The sequence below is a fragment of the Callospermophilus lateralis genome, chromosome 17 (genome assembly GCF_048772815.1).
Source record: "Callospermophilus lateralis isolate mCalLat2 chromosome 17, mCalLat2.hap1, whole genome shotgun sequence".
In the NCBI taxonomy this organism is placed as follows: Eukaryota; Metazoa; Chordata; class Mammalia; order Rodentia; family Sciuridae; genus Callospermophilus; species Callospermophilus lateralis.
In genome coordinates, this window is record NC_135321.1 from 67036318 (window position 1) to 67051554 (window position 15237).

Consider the following 15237-nt stretch of genomic DNA (forward strand, 5'->3'; position numbering starts at 1 on the left):
CAGCTCCAGAGGCTGAGGCAGGAAGATCACAAGTTCAGAGCCAGCCTCAGCAACTTAGCAAGGCCCTAAGCAACTCTGCAAGACCCTATCTCTAAATGTAATACACAAAAGGGCAGGGGGTGTGGTCAGTGGTTAAGCACCCTGGGTTCAATCCCCAATACCCAAAAAAAAAAAAAAAAGTAATAAAGGAGACAGTTACAAAATACAATCAGAGATACCAGGCTTTGTCTTGCTTTTAATCGCCCAGAAGAAAGTCAGTGCTTTTAGCAAAAGCATCTTCTCACTGTTGCACTTTCATTAGAAGAAACTCAGGGAGAGATCACGACCTCTGTAATGGACTAATGTAAATGTGCCCTCTTTGCCTGGCTTTTGCCTAAATGCTTAACTTAGTAGATAGAACTTAGTAGATATTATAGAATGTAGGCATGAACTGGAAGATTCTAGCCCACCTCTGCCGGGTAACAGAAGAAAACACCTCCATTGTAATAGTTCAGATACCTCCTACCTAATGACTTAGTTCAACATCATTTTAGAGTTGACACTTTTGCGGGGAGTGGGGGTACTGGGATTGAACCCAGGGTGTTTAACCTGAGTCGCCCATTGTCTTGCTAAATTGCCGAGGCTGTCTTCAAACTTGCAATCCCCCTGCCTCGGCCTCCTGCAGTTAGCACTTCTGCCCTTGGCTCTCTGTAGACCACAGTGTTCATGGTTCAGAGGAAGCTGGCAACTGTAATGGTGTATTATGATAGTAGAGAAATGATAGGAAATATTCTGCCTTGTTATAGGATCTTTTACATTCAAATTAGAGGTGTCTCAGGGCTGGGGCTGGGGCTGGGGCTCAGTGATAGAACACTTGCCCAGTGCATGCGAGGCGCTGAGTTCGATCCTCAGCACCACCCAAAAATAAATAAATAAAATGAAGGTATTGTGTCCAACTACAACTAAAAAAATATTTTTAAAAAAAGGATAATTTCTAGTAGGACTCCCTAAGATAGGTTATATTTGATTTCTAATACTGTTTTTCTTCCTAACTTAAAGATACTAGCTTAAATTAACAAAAATCTCTTTGTTTGGGCTCAAAAACTAAATTTCAGACCTTCCTTAACAGGAAGAAATGGCCAAGACCCCTTTCTGTGAACACTAATGGTCAAGGAGCCCAGTACGTAATATGGGTTGGACAGGAACTGAAAAGGTTTTAAATGGTTCTCGGCATACCTGGCTGTTGGAACGGGCACTCCTCTCCCTTGACCGTGGCCATTTTAAATCACTTGCCCTCCTGAAGCTTAATTTAACCAAGACACAACACTAAGTAGAAGTCAGGCCTCAGGGTCGGGCAGGTGCTGCACTGATCAAGGACGTGGCAAGTCATGTACACGTTCCCAGAGGGCAGTGATGTGGGTGGACACTGCTCCATCCACTCCATCCACTGTCAGTAAACTCCACACTGGCCCTGGGAAGAGGCCCAGCTCCCAGGGGTCTGGGTTCATTAGGTGTAGTCAAAGCTCTCAGGGCACAAGATGAGGTTTTAGTAGACAGCAGAATGGGCTGGACCCTGCAGGTTGAGTTTTTAATTTATGAGTTGTAGGCTCAGGTATAAAAGAAAATTACATGAGAAGGATCAGCTTCCACATTACTGCAAAGCAACACCACAGGGGGCCAGTGCTGCCCTGTCCAGCCTCAGGGAGTGGTCCTGAGGCCAGTGCGCTGCCCTGTCCAACCTTGAGTACGTGGTCATGAGGTCAGTCTGCTGCCCTATCCCAGCCTTGGGCACGTGGTTGTGAGGTTATTGTGCTGCCCTGTCCAGCCTTGGGTGTGTGGTCACGAGGTCAGTCTGCTGCCCTGTCCAGCCTCAGGCATATGGTCATGAGGCCAGTGTGCGTCAGAACGGTTGGTGGGATGAACCAGGTATTGCCCACAGACGGCTAGGCAACTGTCAGCTATTGCAGGGAAACAGCTTTCCTAAAGGGAAAAAGGGACATAATAAGACGGCCAGCAAGGAATAGAAAGGAAAATATGTGGCCTACTTCACAGACCAAGTAACACGTGGGTCTCCAGTTTCCTACCACATTTCCTTAGTTAGTGCTCATGATTCCCATTTCCACAGATGTGGAGTCTGACATGAACACAGTGTGCGCAGGTGGCTTTCAGTCACTCTGAGGAACCTCAGCGAGTGGTCTTGTATCTTTTTTTTGTAACCACTGAGCAACACTGCCAGCCCATTTTATTTTTTATTCTTTGACGGGTCTCACTGAGTTGCTGAGGCTGGCCTGAAACTTGCAGTCCTCCTGCCTTGGCCTCCCACATTGGGATGGGATTATAGGCTTGTACCACCATGCCCAGTCAGATTTTTCTTTATTCCAAGGAAGACAGAATAAAGCCTGCCCACCATGAAGGCCCAGGGTCAGGGGGTCACTGCTTTTACTCAGTGCCAAAAGAAATTCTGAACTGTCTTAGAGGAGCAGGGCATTTAGATTCCATCCCAAACTTACCAAATCAGTAAGTTGTTCAGGGAAGAGAAGTAGATCCCTTTGTTAGTATAGTGGTAGATGCCAAACTAGACCTTCAGGGCACCTGGAGCTGGTTTCTCCGTCCAGAACTGAGTCACCAGGCCTCTGAGGAGCGACAAAGCAGTGCCGGCCACTGTCATGCCTCGGCTCTGTTCCCTGCTGATGCTTCCTTGCTTTTATTGGTTAAACTTGACATTATGCTAACATAAGCTGAGTGTAGTGACCATGAGATTGTATAAGCTTTGAGGAGTCTTAGGGTTTTGAATTACAGCTGTGTTCCTGTATAAAAAGGTGACAGACAGGCAGACAGATGGTAGACGGATGAATGATGGGGTGCAGCTCAGGGGTACAGTGCTTCTGTAGCATGCCTGAGGCTCTGGGTTTGATCCCTAGCACTGGAAAAGAACAGTGATATGGGGGAAATTTAGATACATGTGTATATGTGTATATGTGTGTGACATATGGGATATATCAACACATGCATGTATGATATGGCGCACATACATGTAGTCACATAGTCCTTGAAATGGTCACCAAGTGGCTGTGTACACATAACTGTTTCCTTTAGCTGCATTCACGCATTCAGCAGGAGCTCATGGAGCATCTGCTATGTTGCAGAAGGACAGGGACAAGTGGTGAGCCAGCATGCCCCATGCTGGGGAAGGAAGGGCTGTTGCAGAGCGAGGACACCTACAGAGCCGCATGGGTGCAGTCGTGGTGGGGAGGACGTGGTGGCTGAGAGAATCTGAATCACACAGGGTCTCACGTGTACTGGCCTCATGCTATACCACTGAGCTTCAGCCCAAGCCCAGGCTCCTGAAATATTTTAACACATAGGACAAAATTAAATTTTGTATTTTCTCCTTTTTTTTAATGTCTTTAGATTTAGCAAATGATTCATTCTTTCCCAATGAAATCGGATCTCATATCCTACCTGTGTATCTGAAGTTTAAACACCTATATGGGTTCAAAAGAGGGAAATGAAAGTTCCAAATTATAGCATATATTTCCTAACATGTTATAATGAAAATAATTAACTGGTTTGACTCACAGCTTTCTGGAAACGTTGGCAGTCTAACAGAACATTACTTCTCTTCACTGAGAAAGATCTGCTTGGCTAGGGGTGCCGGGAGCCACAGTCATGGCTAGTCCAGTGGTTTGAACTGCACTTTCATCCCCCATATTAGATCCTGCAGGTTCTTAGGAGCAATCTTAACTGTCATAGGCCTGAAGTCTCTTTTGACAGTAATCACCAAATAATCTTCCCTTTGCTCTTTACACACACACCAGTGTAAGACAGGCTTAAGGCTGTCACCCCCAGCAGGGGGCAGAGAATGGGAAACACTGGAGATGCGGTAGACACAGATGTGGGTGAGGCCTCATCAGGGGGTTCCTAAGACTCTGACCTGAAGAACCCATGGAGGGGGTGCCATGGCTAAGTGCAGATGAGGAGATTTGGGGGCAAGAACTGAGTTCAGTCATCCCGAGGAGCTGCGAAGGGTCTTGTGTCACAGATTATCCAGGGCCAAGGAGATGGAGAGCTCAGAGGGAAAACCTGCTCCAGATCCTGCTGGCAAGGTGGGACCCCTGGGGGCAGGGACCAGAGGCAGGGCTTGGCTACTTCCCCAGAAGGGCGGGGACAGCAGGGGCCAAGGTAGACTGACTCTTCTCCTCCAGGTCTCCCACTGGCTTCTGAACTCTGCCCCTTTCTTTGTACTTTGTCCAGCCAGGGTGGGGCCTGGGCATTCCATGAGCAGCTTCAGGTGGTGGCACCCTGCAGTCCCTGCAGTCCACACAACCCTCCTTCTTCTCAACACGACAGCTGCTGAGTCGCCTCCTTCTTTTAGGCCAAGTGAGCATCCTCTGTTCTTCCTAATCTACCTGGAACAGAGTCCCCATTGTTTTGTTCCTGGTCCCCACATATTCACGGAACCTGATTTCTGCCATGTAACCAGATACGTGGTCTCGGACAAATTCCTTTGGGCTCTGTGCTTCCTTCCCTTCCCTGATCTGCAGGCTGGCAATGTTACCGGTATCCACCTCACAGGGGCTGCAAGTTAAGTCATGAAAAGCACCTAGAACAATACCTGGCACATAGTCCTTAATAAATGGTAGTTGTCAAATCATCATCTCTCATGATTATATTCCAAACCATCTCACCTAATTAGAATTTGTTATTAAGAAGGTACGCATGGTGTGAACACCAGCAAATCCAGCTACTCAGGAGGCTGAGGTGGGAAGATTGCAAGTTTGAGGGCAGGATGGGCAACTTAGTAAGACTCTATCTCAAAATAAAAAAAAATAAAAAGGGCTAGGGATGTAGCTGAGTGGTAGAGTGCCTCTGGGTTCAATCTCCAGTACCAAAAAAGAAAAGAAAACCCTACAAAAATGTATGTTAAACTGTTTTTGCAAACTGAAAGAAGAGCCAGGGAGCTGAAAGGAGGGGAGGGTGAGCAGAGAAGGGGCCTTCCAGGCTCCATCCCCACTTCAGAGAGACTTCTTCCCTCTTACTCATTTCTATATCACATTTCTAGAAGTTTTCTCTGGAGAAAGAGTTCTGGTTTGAGGCAGGGGAATCTGTTAAGCTGCTAATTAGGGTCATGTCCCAGCCCCTCTCTTAGACAGCTGGATTCAGCAAAGCCTTACTGCATACAGTGCCTGGGGTGCTCTGAGCACTTGTGGAGTCCACATGCAATCAAAATGAGAATATTCTTTGTGTCCAAGTAGCTCATGTATAATTGTTGTGAGCCAGGCATATGCCCTGTGCTGTGGTATCCACACAGAATACAGTAGCAGCACTCAAGGGACATGAGGGAGTCCTGGGAAGCTTCATGGAGGAGGTGGCAAAGTGGTGGACAGAAAACCCAGGATATGGGGAGGAGCAACATGTCTCATCCTTTGCCTTGGTCCAGTGACTCAACCGACTAGCAGCTTCCATGCTTCCACCTGGTTTGACTGGCATCACGCAGCAAAAGGAAGGAGCCAGGATGCCCCATAGAAGTGTAACCTGCATGCCCAGGTCTGGAGCAAGAGATATCATCAGAGCTGTGCTTCAAGGGGATGCACCCGGCACTGGCACCCCTTGAACTGACTGGCCCAAGAAGCCCCAGAGATATGGAGACTCAAGAGGAAATGACTTGTAAACAGGATCCTCTGAGTATTCCCTGCAGCCTAGGTCATCCAGACAGGTTGGACGTCCCTTGCCTTTCGTTCTTGCTATGTGGGAGGGGCTTTTCTAATGGGAGAAGTCACGGTGCGCACTGCTGCCATCCAAAAGCTGCATTTACTGTTAAAGGGTAAGATACCCAGTGACAGTTGTGACGCATGCCCGTGTGCAGGGTTCCGGACCTCGCCGTCCTCTGCCTGTCAACCTGGAATGTGACTGAAGTTCCTTGGGTATTTATAAAACATCAAAAAGACAGACTCGTGTCAGCAGAAGCCAGGTCTTCTTATCCCTAAGCCACAGGCCGGCCAGGGTGATGGTTGCTGAAGTCGGCGACGCCTCGGTTTTGAGGTTTCCCACCCGCCGCGCTCTGCAGCGCAAACCGTGGGTCAGCGCGGTCCCTGCCTTCATCCACGGTCTCAGGTTCCCCTGAGAAAGCGGAGCTGCCCGCGTCAATCAGAGAGCTCCCACCAGCAGACCTCGCCGGTCTCCTGCGGGTCTCCAGCCCCGGCCAGACCCTCTGCCGAAGCCGGCAGGCCTGGCGCCTGGCTGCGTTGACGTGCAGGTCCGAGCGCAGCCGCGTACGTCAGAAGACGTACTCCTACGCCAGCGCCTGCGAGCACCGCTCCGGTGAAGTTGGAAACGGGCTAACGCTTCTCAAGCCGCGCGGAGCCAGCGCCCGGGTCAGTAAATGGGCGACCCGCGCAGCGCGGGCGTCGGCGGTCCAGCCCGCCCCGCCCTAGGCGCCGTGCGTCACGCAGACCCCTCCCCCGGCGCCCTCCGACCCGTAACCTCGCCCTTCCTCACCGCGCCCCGCGCCACGCAGGACACGCCTCTGGCTCCCTCTGCTCGCAGTCCCGGTCCCGCAGGCCCCGCCCCGGCGCCTAGTTCTGACGTCACCATCTGCGTCGCGCGCGGTGGAAGCAGGAAGTAGGACCAAAACAAAGGAGCGGCTGCCGGGAGCGGACCTGCTTCTCCTCGCCTCGCTTCCGCGCAAGCCCGGGCCCTGGCCGCCGACCCCTAGGCGGCTTCCCGCCATGTCCAACATGGAGAAGCACCTGTTCAACCTGAAGTTCGCCGCCAAAGAACTGAGCAGGAGTGCCAAGAAGTGCGATAAGGAGGAGAAGGCCGAAAAGGCCAAGATCAAGAAGGCCATCCAGAAGGGCAACATGGAAGTGGCCCGGATCCACGCCGAGAACGCCATCCGCCAGAAGAACCAGGCCGTGAACTTCCTGAGGATGAGCGCGCGCGTGGACGCCGTGGCCGCCCGCGTGCAGACGGCCGTGACCATGGGCAAGGTGACCAAGTCGATGGCCGGCGTGGTCAAGTCGATGGACGCGACGCTGAAGACCATGAACCTGGAGAAGATCTCCGCGCTGATGGACAAGTTCGAGCACCAGTTCGAGACCCTGGACGTCCAGACTCAGCAGATGGAGGACACGATGAGCAGCACGACGACGCTGACCACTCCCCAGAACCAGGTGGACCTGCTGCTCCAGGAGATGGCAGACGAGGCGGGCCTCGACCTCAACATGGAGCTGCCGCAGGGCCAGACCGGCTCCGTGGGCACCAGCGTGGCCTCGGCCGAGCAGGACGAGCTGTCGCAGAGACTGGCCCGCCTGCGCGACCAGGTGTGACAGGCCGGAGGCTGCCGCAGGAGGCCCGCGGACAGGCCCGCGAGGCCGCCTCCGCCCTGCAGCTGCCGCTCGTGGTGACGTGTATTTTTATAGCCGCCTTTTAACAGAACTGGTTGAGTGTTGGGCATGGATCTCGGCCCCTCGGTGACGCTGCCCACCGAGGAGGGTCCCATCCGAGGCCAAGTGTGTGGGTGCGTGTGTCGCGTGTTTGGTGGCACACCGAGTGACAGGTGGTCCGTAAGAATTAAAGAAGGGGATGATTATTTTGATTACACAGCTATAAACACTTCGTTCAGTCGGCAGTGCTGTTTCTGTATAGCCTTTCTTTCGATTTTGATTTGTGGTTTTTGCCATCAAAGCAAGACTACAATTGACTATTTCTCATAACTTACTCTAAAATTATCTTAGATCTTAAAATTATATTCTCTTGCTGTTTACATTCTATAAATTTTCATGTGATAATGGAGTTTGTGTAACTGGAAAAAAGGCCACAAAAGTTAATTTATTGGGAAAAATAAATTTGTTCATTTATATTTTCTATTTACAAAGAGTTTTTTAAAGGACTTAGATGTAATGTTTGACAGTTTCCTCGTTATTTCACGATATCATCACTTTAATCAGACTTCTCCTTAAAGTTGTTAATTAGCATGATAGTCATTTTACACACTTAACATTGCCAAAGAACAGCTGATTGGTCTGGGGAAACCTTGGGACTGTATGATTATAGGTTTCATTTTTATTTTAACAACCAAAAATGAAATAAAATTAGTTGTAATTATTTTAAGTTCTAATTATTTTCATTTGTTATGTGTCATAAAATAACAACTTTAAAAACCTTAAAAATACAAGTTGTAATGTTTGACTTAGCCATGCAAACAAGGGATGTTTTTCAGGCCAGCTGGAAGTGTGGGAAGGGGAGCCAGCTAGGGCTGGGTATCTTAATGGCATGCAGGGCTGCATCATTTCCCAAGGCTGTGTGTCTGGCTGAAGAGCAAAGCAAGCCTTCTCCACTCTGCTTGGCCTCAGAACAGGGAGAATTGCACTTATTTTGCTTGGCAATTAAATTAAACTAAGTTAAATACTTGTAAGTTTTTTAAATTCTCTTCATTCACTGGAAGATTTCTCCCTAAGAGAATTCCAGTATTTCTGAAAATAGGGACTTTTCCAAGCCCTTTGAAAGATTCACCACCAAGTACGCATAGATAACATGTTTTCCAGTGTGAATGAATGTTTAAGGAAAAAAAGAAGCGTAGGCAGATGAGGACTGACCTTCATAGTAAGTTTTTTAAAGTATATTTGACGGGGTGTTGTTCAGAAGTCTGCTCTATGGGACACTGTCGATTGCCCAGAGTCTTCTGTCACAGGCCTTTAGCAGGTCAGGTGTCCTCTCATCGCTTGGTTTCGCAAAGGCTGCCGGGTGTGAGTACAGCATGTGTCTTAAACCCTCTTTGGACTGGAAAATTATAATTAGAACTCAAAAAATAGCTTAGTGTTGAATTCTTTGGTATGTTGAAGACACTTTTGTAGTGCAGATATTCCCATTAAAATATATTTTGTGAGATTAAACAATTCTTGTATATGCTTGAACTTTCTTAAAATATGTTCATTTCATACTATATGAATGTACATTTTTTATGAATCAAATATTATTTTCAAAAGCACCACTACAGGCCCATGAATTATTTCCTCACTTTTGGAGTTGATGCAATGATAAGATGTAAATCACAGAAATTTTGTTAAATAAATTGTTTTAAACTGCATGTTATTGCATATGAGTATGGGTCCTATTTAAAAAGTTGCTTATGTGCTGGGATGTAGCTCAGAGTAGGGCTGTGCTTAGCATGCATTCAGTTCCCAGCATCACAAAAAAAAAAAAAAAAGAAAGAAAGAAAAAGAAAAGAAAGAAAGAAAGAAAAAGAATCCAGAGGTAGATTTGGCTCAGAAAGCCTGGTGTTTGTCCAGACCCCCTGTCCCACCCCCCAACCTGGTCTTCCCACCTGAGCTCCTGTGTGGTCAACATGGCATTATCTTGCACGTTCCTCGGAGCCTTGTCTATCCCTTCTTTACAGTAATTGTCTCCTCCTGGCAACAAGATCTTCTGTTGAAATGTCTCTAGACCAAAGACAAGTAGCCTATGACTGGGTTCAATTTAAACAAACCAGGGAAAGCAGTTCATGCAACTACTAACATTACTTTTAGTCTTATTTTCCTGCTTTCAAATGAAGTTTCTAACCTGAGGTTTGAATTATTGAGGAAAGCCAGGTGTGGCGGCCACACCTGTAACCCCAGCAACTCTGGAGGCTGGTGCTGAGTTAAGACCAGCCTGGCAACTTAGCAACTCCTGTTTCAAAAATAAATAAGAAGGGCTGTGAACGTAGCTTGGTGGTAAAGCACCCCTGAATTCAATTTCCCAAAAAAAAGAATGGGGAGAGACACAGAGGTAAACAGGTACACAAACTTAACTTTCCTTCAATTTTGATTTATTTGAATACAGCAACTCAGATGTGTCTGCCAAGACCTTTCTAACTAAAGCTATTTTCCCAACAGAACAAGCCTCAGGCCACCCTGTGTGCCTTTCAACAGGACCTACCACAAGGCCTGCACACTGTCCATTTGACAGTCTTGTTTACTGCCCGTGGTATCAGGGTCAGTTCGTCCCACTAAGAGCTGAAGTGAGGGGTTCCGTTCATCTGCAGTACACAAGCACCACCTGGAGGGTGTTTCTGTAGCCAAAACTCAAGTTCGAATCTTTGATACTATTAACAAAAGTTACAAGCCAAGGACTTTGAACAAGCTGATGAACAGGCCTCTGTATTGTTTGTAAACAACTAACTGACTTTAATCCATTAGCAAATGCCTGCCTGGTTTCCCGAAATCCACCTTTGCACAGTTAGATGTCATTCCACCGGAAGCAGGACCACACAGGGTCTGCTCTGGCCTGGCACCTGATACCGGGAGCTCCTGGTGCACCAGGGCAACTGTGCCTCCCTGGGGCGCTCTCTTGACAGTGCCAGGAGCTCCCTGATGGCAACAGTGGATGCAGGGAACAGCCGTGGTGAGCACAGGCAGAGCCCCTGGTGTGGGTGCCGGGAGCCCTGTGTCTTGCCCTTCACGGCACTGGTCCAGATGGAAATGTTTGTCCCTGCTCCTTGGGCTGGCAGTCTGTCTCTTACCACAACAGTGTCAGGACAAACAGGTCAGCGGTGTTTATTCAGAGTGATGGGACATGGTGAAAGACCAGACCAAAATGTATCAGGCACCAGCTACATGACACTTTTCTCTAGAGATTAAAAAACTTGGTGTCTGCCCTTAAGCATCACTAGTTCTAGATGAGACATGCACATAAAAGGAAATATGGACATGGGTGTGAAAAAAGATCAAACTGAACACTTAGGATTGCTGTAAGGGGCCTGGGGCTCAGTGGTAGAGCACTTACCGTGCATGCACGAGGCACTGGGTGTGATCCCTGGCACCACATAAAAAATGAACAAATAAAATAAAGGTATTGTGTCCATCTACAACTAAAAAAAAAAAAAATTAAAGATTGGTGCAGGGTGGGCAGTGGCACAGACCAGTAACTCCAGCTATTCTGGAGGCTGAGGCCAGGGGATCACTTGAGCCTGGGAATTCAATACCAGCCTGGGCAATATAGGAATGTTTTGCAATTTTTTGTTTGGTTTGGTTTGGTTTGATTTTGTGTTTTGTATCTTTAAAGGAAAAAAAAAGATGAGTATAGCTCACATGCTTCATGTGTCTCCTATCGCCACTTCTAAGAAGCTGGTGAATCACAATGAAAGGCCGTGCACTCTGCTAAACAGAGCATGCCTCAGTGCCAGGTGGAGAGAGTTCCGTGGGGATGTAATCTGAGGTTTCAAAGGGAAAAGGAGAAAAAGGTACATTGTCTACATTCTCAACAATACAGGTGACTTTTCGGGGGAGGGTGTGGTTACTGAAGATTGAACTCAGGGGTCCTCTACCACTGAGCTCCACAAACAGCTTTTTTCGTTTATTGTGAGACAGGGTCTCACTAAGTTTCACAGGCTGGCCTCCAACTTGCAATCCTCCTGCCCCAGCCTCCTGAGCTGCTGGACTGCACGTGCGCACCTCCATTCCTGCAGAAGTGACTTTTCACAGTTTGATGATGTTTTGAAGCTCTGTATGTAGTGTGTAGTCAAAGGTTTGCAAGGGGAATTCTTAGATTTCCTTAATTTTTCTTCATTTTTAAGGAGACAATATTATAACCCTTTCAAATGTGGTTATGTGCAAGACTATGTGACTACAATTCCCCTTTGTAGCTCACCTCTGTATGTAACCTCAGGAGCCCCCAGTGAGGTCGTTCTGTGGCAGCCCTGGATGTGGGCCAGGCGGCCGAGCTGGAGGCAGCCCAATGCCTGCCCTGGAGGTGGGGGGAGACCCACCAGCATCTCGGGACAGTGGCTCAGCACGGTTCTCCCACCACTTCCTCTGGAAGGCAGTGTTTAATTGCGTTCCTCCAGAACCTCAGGTGTACTTTTTGTCAACCTCTTTCACTGTTTCTGCTCATACAGGTTATTACCATCTGAATACATTCTCCTGGGCGCCTCTGCCCCAGTGCATCCATTTTAAGTCAATTGCTTCCTACACCCTGCATCCTGGGTGCCAGGTTTAATTTCGGCCTTGCTCCCTTCTCCAGGGAGCTGATTCCAGTCTGCCTGGAGTGCTCAGCACCAGATGCCAGTGTCAAGTCAGTAGGGCCGTCTGGGTCAATGCTGACAGCACCGGGGCCTGGGGAGCAGCCAGCTGTCAGCCCCAGGCCTGAGCGCCCGCCAGGGGCAGGGACTTCTCCCACTTGCAGATTCTGTTCACATTCCCTCCTGGTGGGGCGGGGGGACTCTGGGCGTCCTGCCCTCGTGCTCTCTACCATGACCACCTTGGAGGCCAGCGCCACTGAGCCAACCTCCTCTCTTATTCTCACACCGGCCTCAGCTGGGGCAGACCCTCCCCCCTCCAGCCAGGGAGGCAGTGGCAGCTGCAAGGATCCACACTACCATTCTCAAGAGGCCGCCAGCTTCTCACTGCCCTGTCACCTGGGTCCTAGCTCTGCAGTGTCTCTACGGGCACAATTTAACTCCACTCCCACACACGGCTTTGGTCATCTCTCAACTTCCATGTTTTATTCACATCACAATGACTTCTACTGTCTTCTCTTTGGAAAGGAGGCCCCCCATTTCCTCATTTTCCAGTTGGCCCTTTCCCCAACCCTGAGGGACTGGGGAAGAAGAAAGAGGGAAGGTAGAGGTTAAAATGAAGAAAGAGAAAAGACAGGCATGGTGGTGCACACCTGTAATCGCAGCTGTTCAGGAGGCTGAAGTGGGAGGATCGAAAGTTCAAGGTCAGCCTCAGCAATTTAGGAAGACCTTTCTCAAAATTTCAAGAATTTTAGCTCAGGGGCAGAGTGCTTGCCCCTGCCTGAGGGAAGCCAGGTTCTATCCCCAACACACACACACACACACACACACACACACACACACACACACATCAGAATCAGGCCTTTGCTCTTCATCAGGACAGTAGCATTATCCAGTCAGATGCATTCAGGAAGGAAGGTGGACGGTGACCTCAGCTCTCAGCCCGCCCCCGTCCTCATGTGCTTTTGTTATTCTCGAATTCGGGACTCCCAAAAGACCACCAGAGACCCAAGATCGATGTAAGCAGCAAAGAGGTGTTTATTGCGAGCTAGCAATAAACATTCTTTGGAGAAGGCAGGGACCCCCCACATACATCATAGCAAATCATCACACACCTCGGGAAAATCAAATAACAACTCTAAAACATGATTAACACATTTACTGGCGGGAACAAGTTGGGTAGGGATGATTGGTCAGTACAAAAGGGGGATTCATTTGAACTGATTGGTTTAAGCCAAGAGGGGTGTTCGTGCTGAACTACATGGTTTCCCAACATGTTATCAGCCACCATAAACTACTGGGAGGGTCATCTGGCATCCCAGGTATTTCCCTGTCTCATGCTGATTGGTGGCTGCTAGGGGGTTGCTATGGATCCCCACCTAGCCTGACTGAGTCAGGGACACCTGGCGCAGCAGATCTCTCCTGTGATTTGTAGATAAACAACTTAGCAGGGTGGGAATGTGCCTAGGAGTGCTCTGTGGGTCTTTCCAAGGACAAAGGTGATGTCCCTCCCTTGGACAGGCTTTGCTCTGAGGTAGAGGCTGGTTTTTCACTTTGTTCTGTCCTGAGCATGCGTCCCTAACCCAGGGGTCAGGCATCAGAACCTGCCGCTGAGCGTACACGGCTTTTCTTGCAGCTTCTTGGAGAGAATCGACAGTGTCAGCCTGGTGGACTACACTCCCACTGACCAGGTAGGCAAGCAGCACCCTGTGCAAGCCTGCGGCCAACTTCCCAGAGACTCAGTGACCGTTTTAAAACAGGTTAAGAAAAAAATCCTTCAGATGCCTGCTGCATGCTCACTGTGCATGCCAGTGTCCTCAACCCGTCACCAAGCCTGAGCCCCTGCTCCCGGGCCTGGAAAGAAGCCCAGGCAGCAGGAAAGCCAGGCTTCAACTCCCCTTTGTGGACAGGGGTTCTCTGCTTGGGGCCCAGCGGGGTCCCATAGGACACTGTAGGTGTGCCCGACGGTCTCCCTTGGATTGAGCGAACTTGGGCACGTCTGTAGGCACACAGAGGCCTCAGGCATGTGCAGAGACAGGTGCCCAGGTGGCTGAATTCCACAGCCACCAGGCCTTCCAGAGCTGGTGCGCCACGAGGAGGATAGGAGGGGCTCCATTCAGCCCCTCCCAGAGCTGCATCCCAGGGGCCTGAGCCTTGGGCCCCAGGAGGCTCCCTCCCCTCCCCTCCCCTCCCTGGAAGCCTGAGGTCCTCTCTCTCCCTTAAGCTCCCTCTCTTGCTGAAGCCAATTCCAAGAGCTTAAAATGATCTGACAGCCTCCTGGGCTTCCTAGCCTCAGGCGGATCCCTTAGGCCTGTCCTAAACACTCCTCCTTGTATAAAATGGCAGGACCACCTCTCTAGGTCCAGAATGGCAGCACAGTGACCGCTTCATCAGCATCACAAAGGTGGAGCTTAAGAGAAGACCCTGAGGTTGCCTGAGAAGCAGAGATGTCCCCTTAGTGAAACCCCCTGGCTTTCCATCCCCTGGGGACCCTGTCGTGTTGTCTTAGATCTTAGAGAATAGAGATATTCAAGGAAGGGAGCAAATTTATGATCGACTCTAGTCTTATGGTCCCTGGTTTGTGAATGCAGAGTTACTTTCTCTCACCCAGAGCTGAACAGGAGCAGAGGCAAGTGCTGTGACTCAGTTGTCAGGGGCAAAGCAGTTGCAACATGTTCACAGAGAACGTTTTTTTGAAAAAAGAGGAGGCTGAGGCAGGAGGATGGCGAGTTCAAAGCCAGCCTCAGCGAAACCGAGGCGCTAAGCAACTCAGTGAGACCCTGACTCTAAATAAAATACAAAACAGGGCTGGGATGTGGCTCAGTGGTCGAGTGCCCCTGAGTTCAATCCCCAGTACCAAAAAAAAAAAAAAAAAAAAAACAGAAAAGAAAAGCACAGTTCTCAAGTCTTTGGGACCAAATCTATACATTCACTGTAGATTTTCCCTGGAGGATAAGACAGAGCGTTCATCTGAGTCTTTAGCTATTACTGCTTTTTTACAGTAGAAGTTGTCCTTTGAAAGTGTCAGTCACCATGGTTACAGCAGGGCAGGGCTGAGCTGGCTTCTCTCTCCTTGCTCCCAGGACCTCCTCAGGTGCAGGGTGCTGACATCGGGAATCTTCGAGACACGATTCCAAGTGGACAAAGTGAATTTTCAGTGAGTATGTTGTTCAGAGGGGAGCCTCAGGTGGGATGGAGGGCTGGAGGGGCCTGAAGGAGACTGATCCCTTCAGGTGAGGCTGTTGGGTGAAATCTGAACTCAA

At 49.2% G+C, this 15237-nt stretch overlaps 2 protein-coding genes across 4 annotated transcripts in view; both read left to right on the forward strand.

Annotated features, from left to right (window-relative positions):
- Nucleotides 1-15237, forward strand: part of Gnal (G protein subunit alpha L) — a 117216-nt gene that overhangs the window by 90575 nt on the left and 11404 nt on the right. For all 3 annotated transcript variants that reach the window (XM_076837021.2, XM_076837022.2, XM_076837023.2), the window contains 2 exons: nt 13611-13665; nt 15058-15131. In XM_076837021.2, the coding sequence (XP_076693136.1) occupies nt 13611-13665; nt 15058-15131 (129 nt within the window). The remainder of the gene's footprint in view (nt 1-13610; nt 13666-15057; nt 15132-15237) is intronic.
- On the forward strand, nt 6577-8876 carry Chmp1b (charged multivesicular body protein 1B). The gene has a single exon (XM_076836761.2). It carries the CDS (start codon nt 6708-6710, stop codon nt 7305-7307), a length of 600 nt encoding a protein of 199 aa, XP_076692876.1. The 5' UTR covers nt 6577-6707; the 3' UTR covers nt 7308-8876.

Bases quoted from the DNA above. Each gene is read 5' to 3' on its own strand.
- Chmp1b (XM_076836761.2), top strand. From the start codon at position 6,708: ATGTCCAACATGGAGAAGCACCTGTTCAACCTGAAGTTCGCCGCCAAA.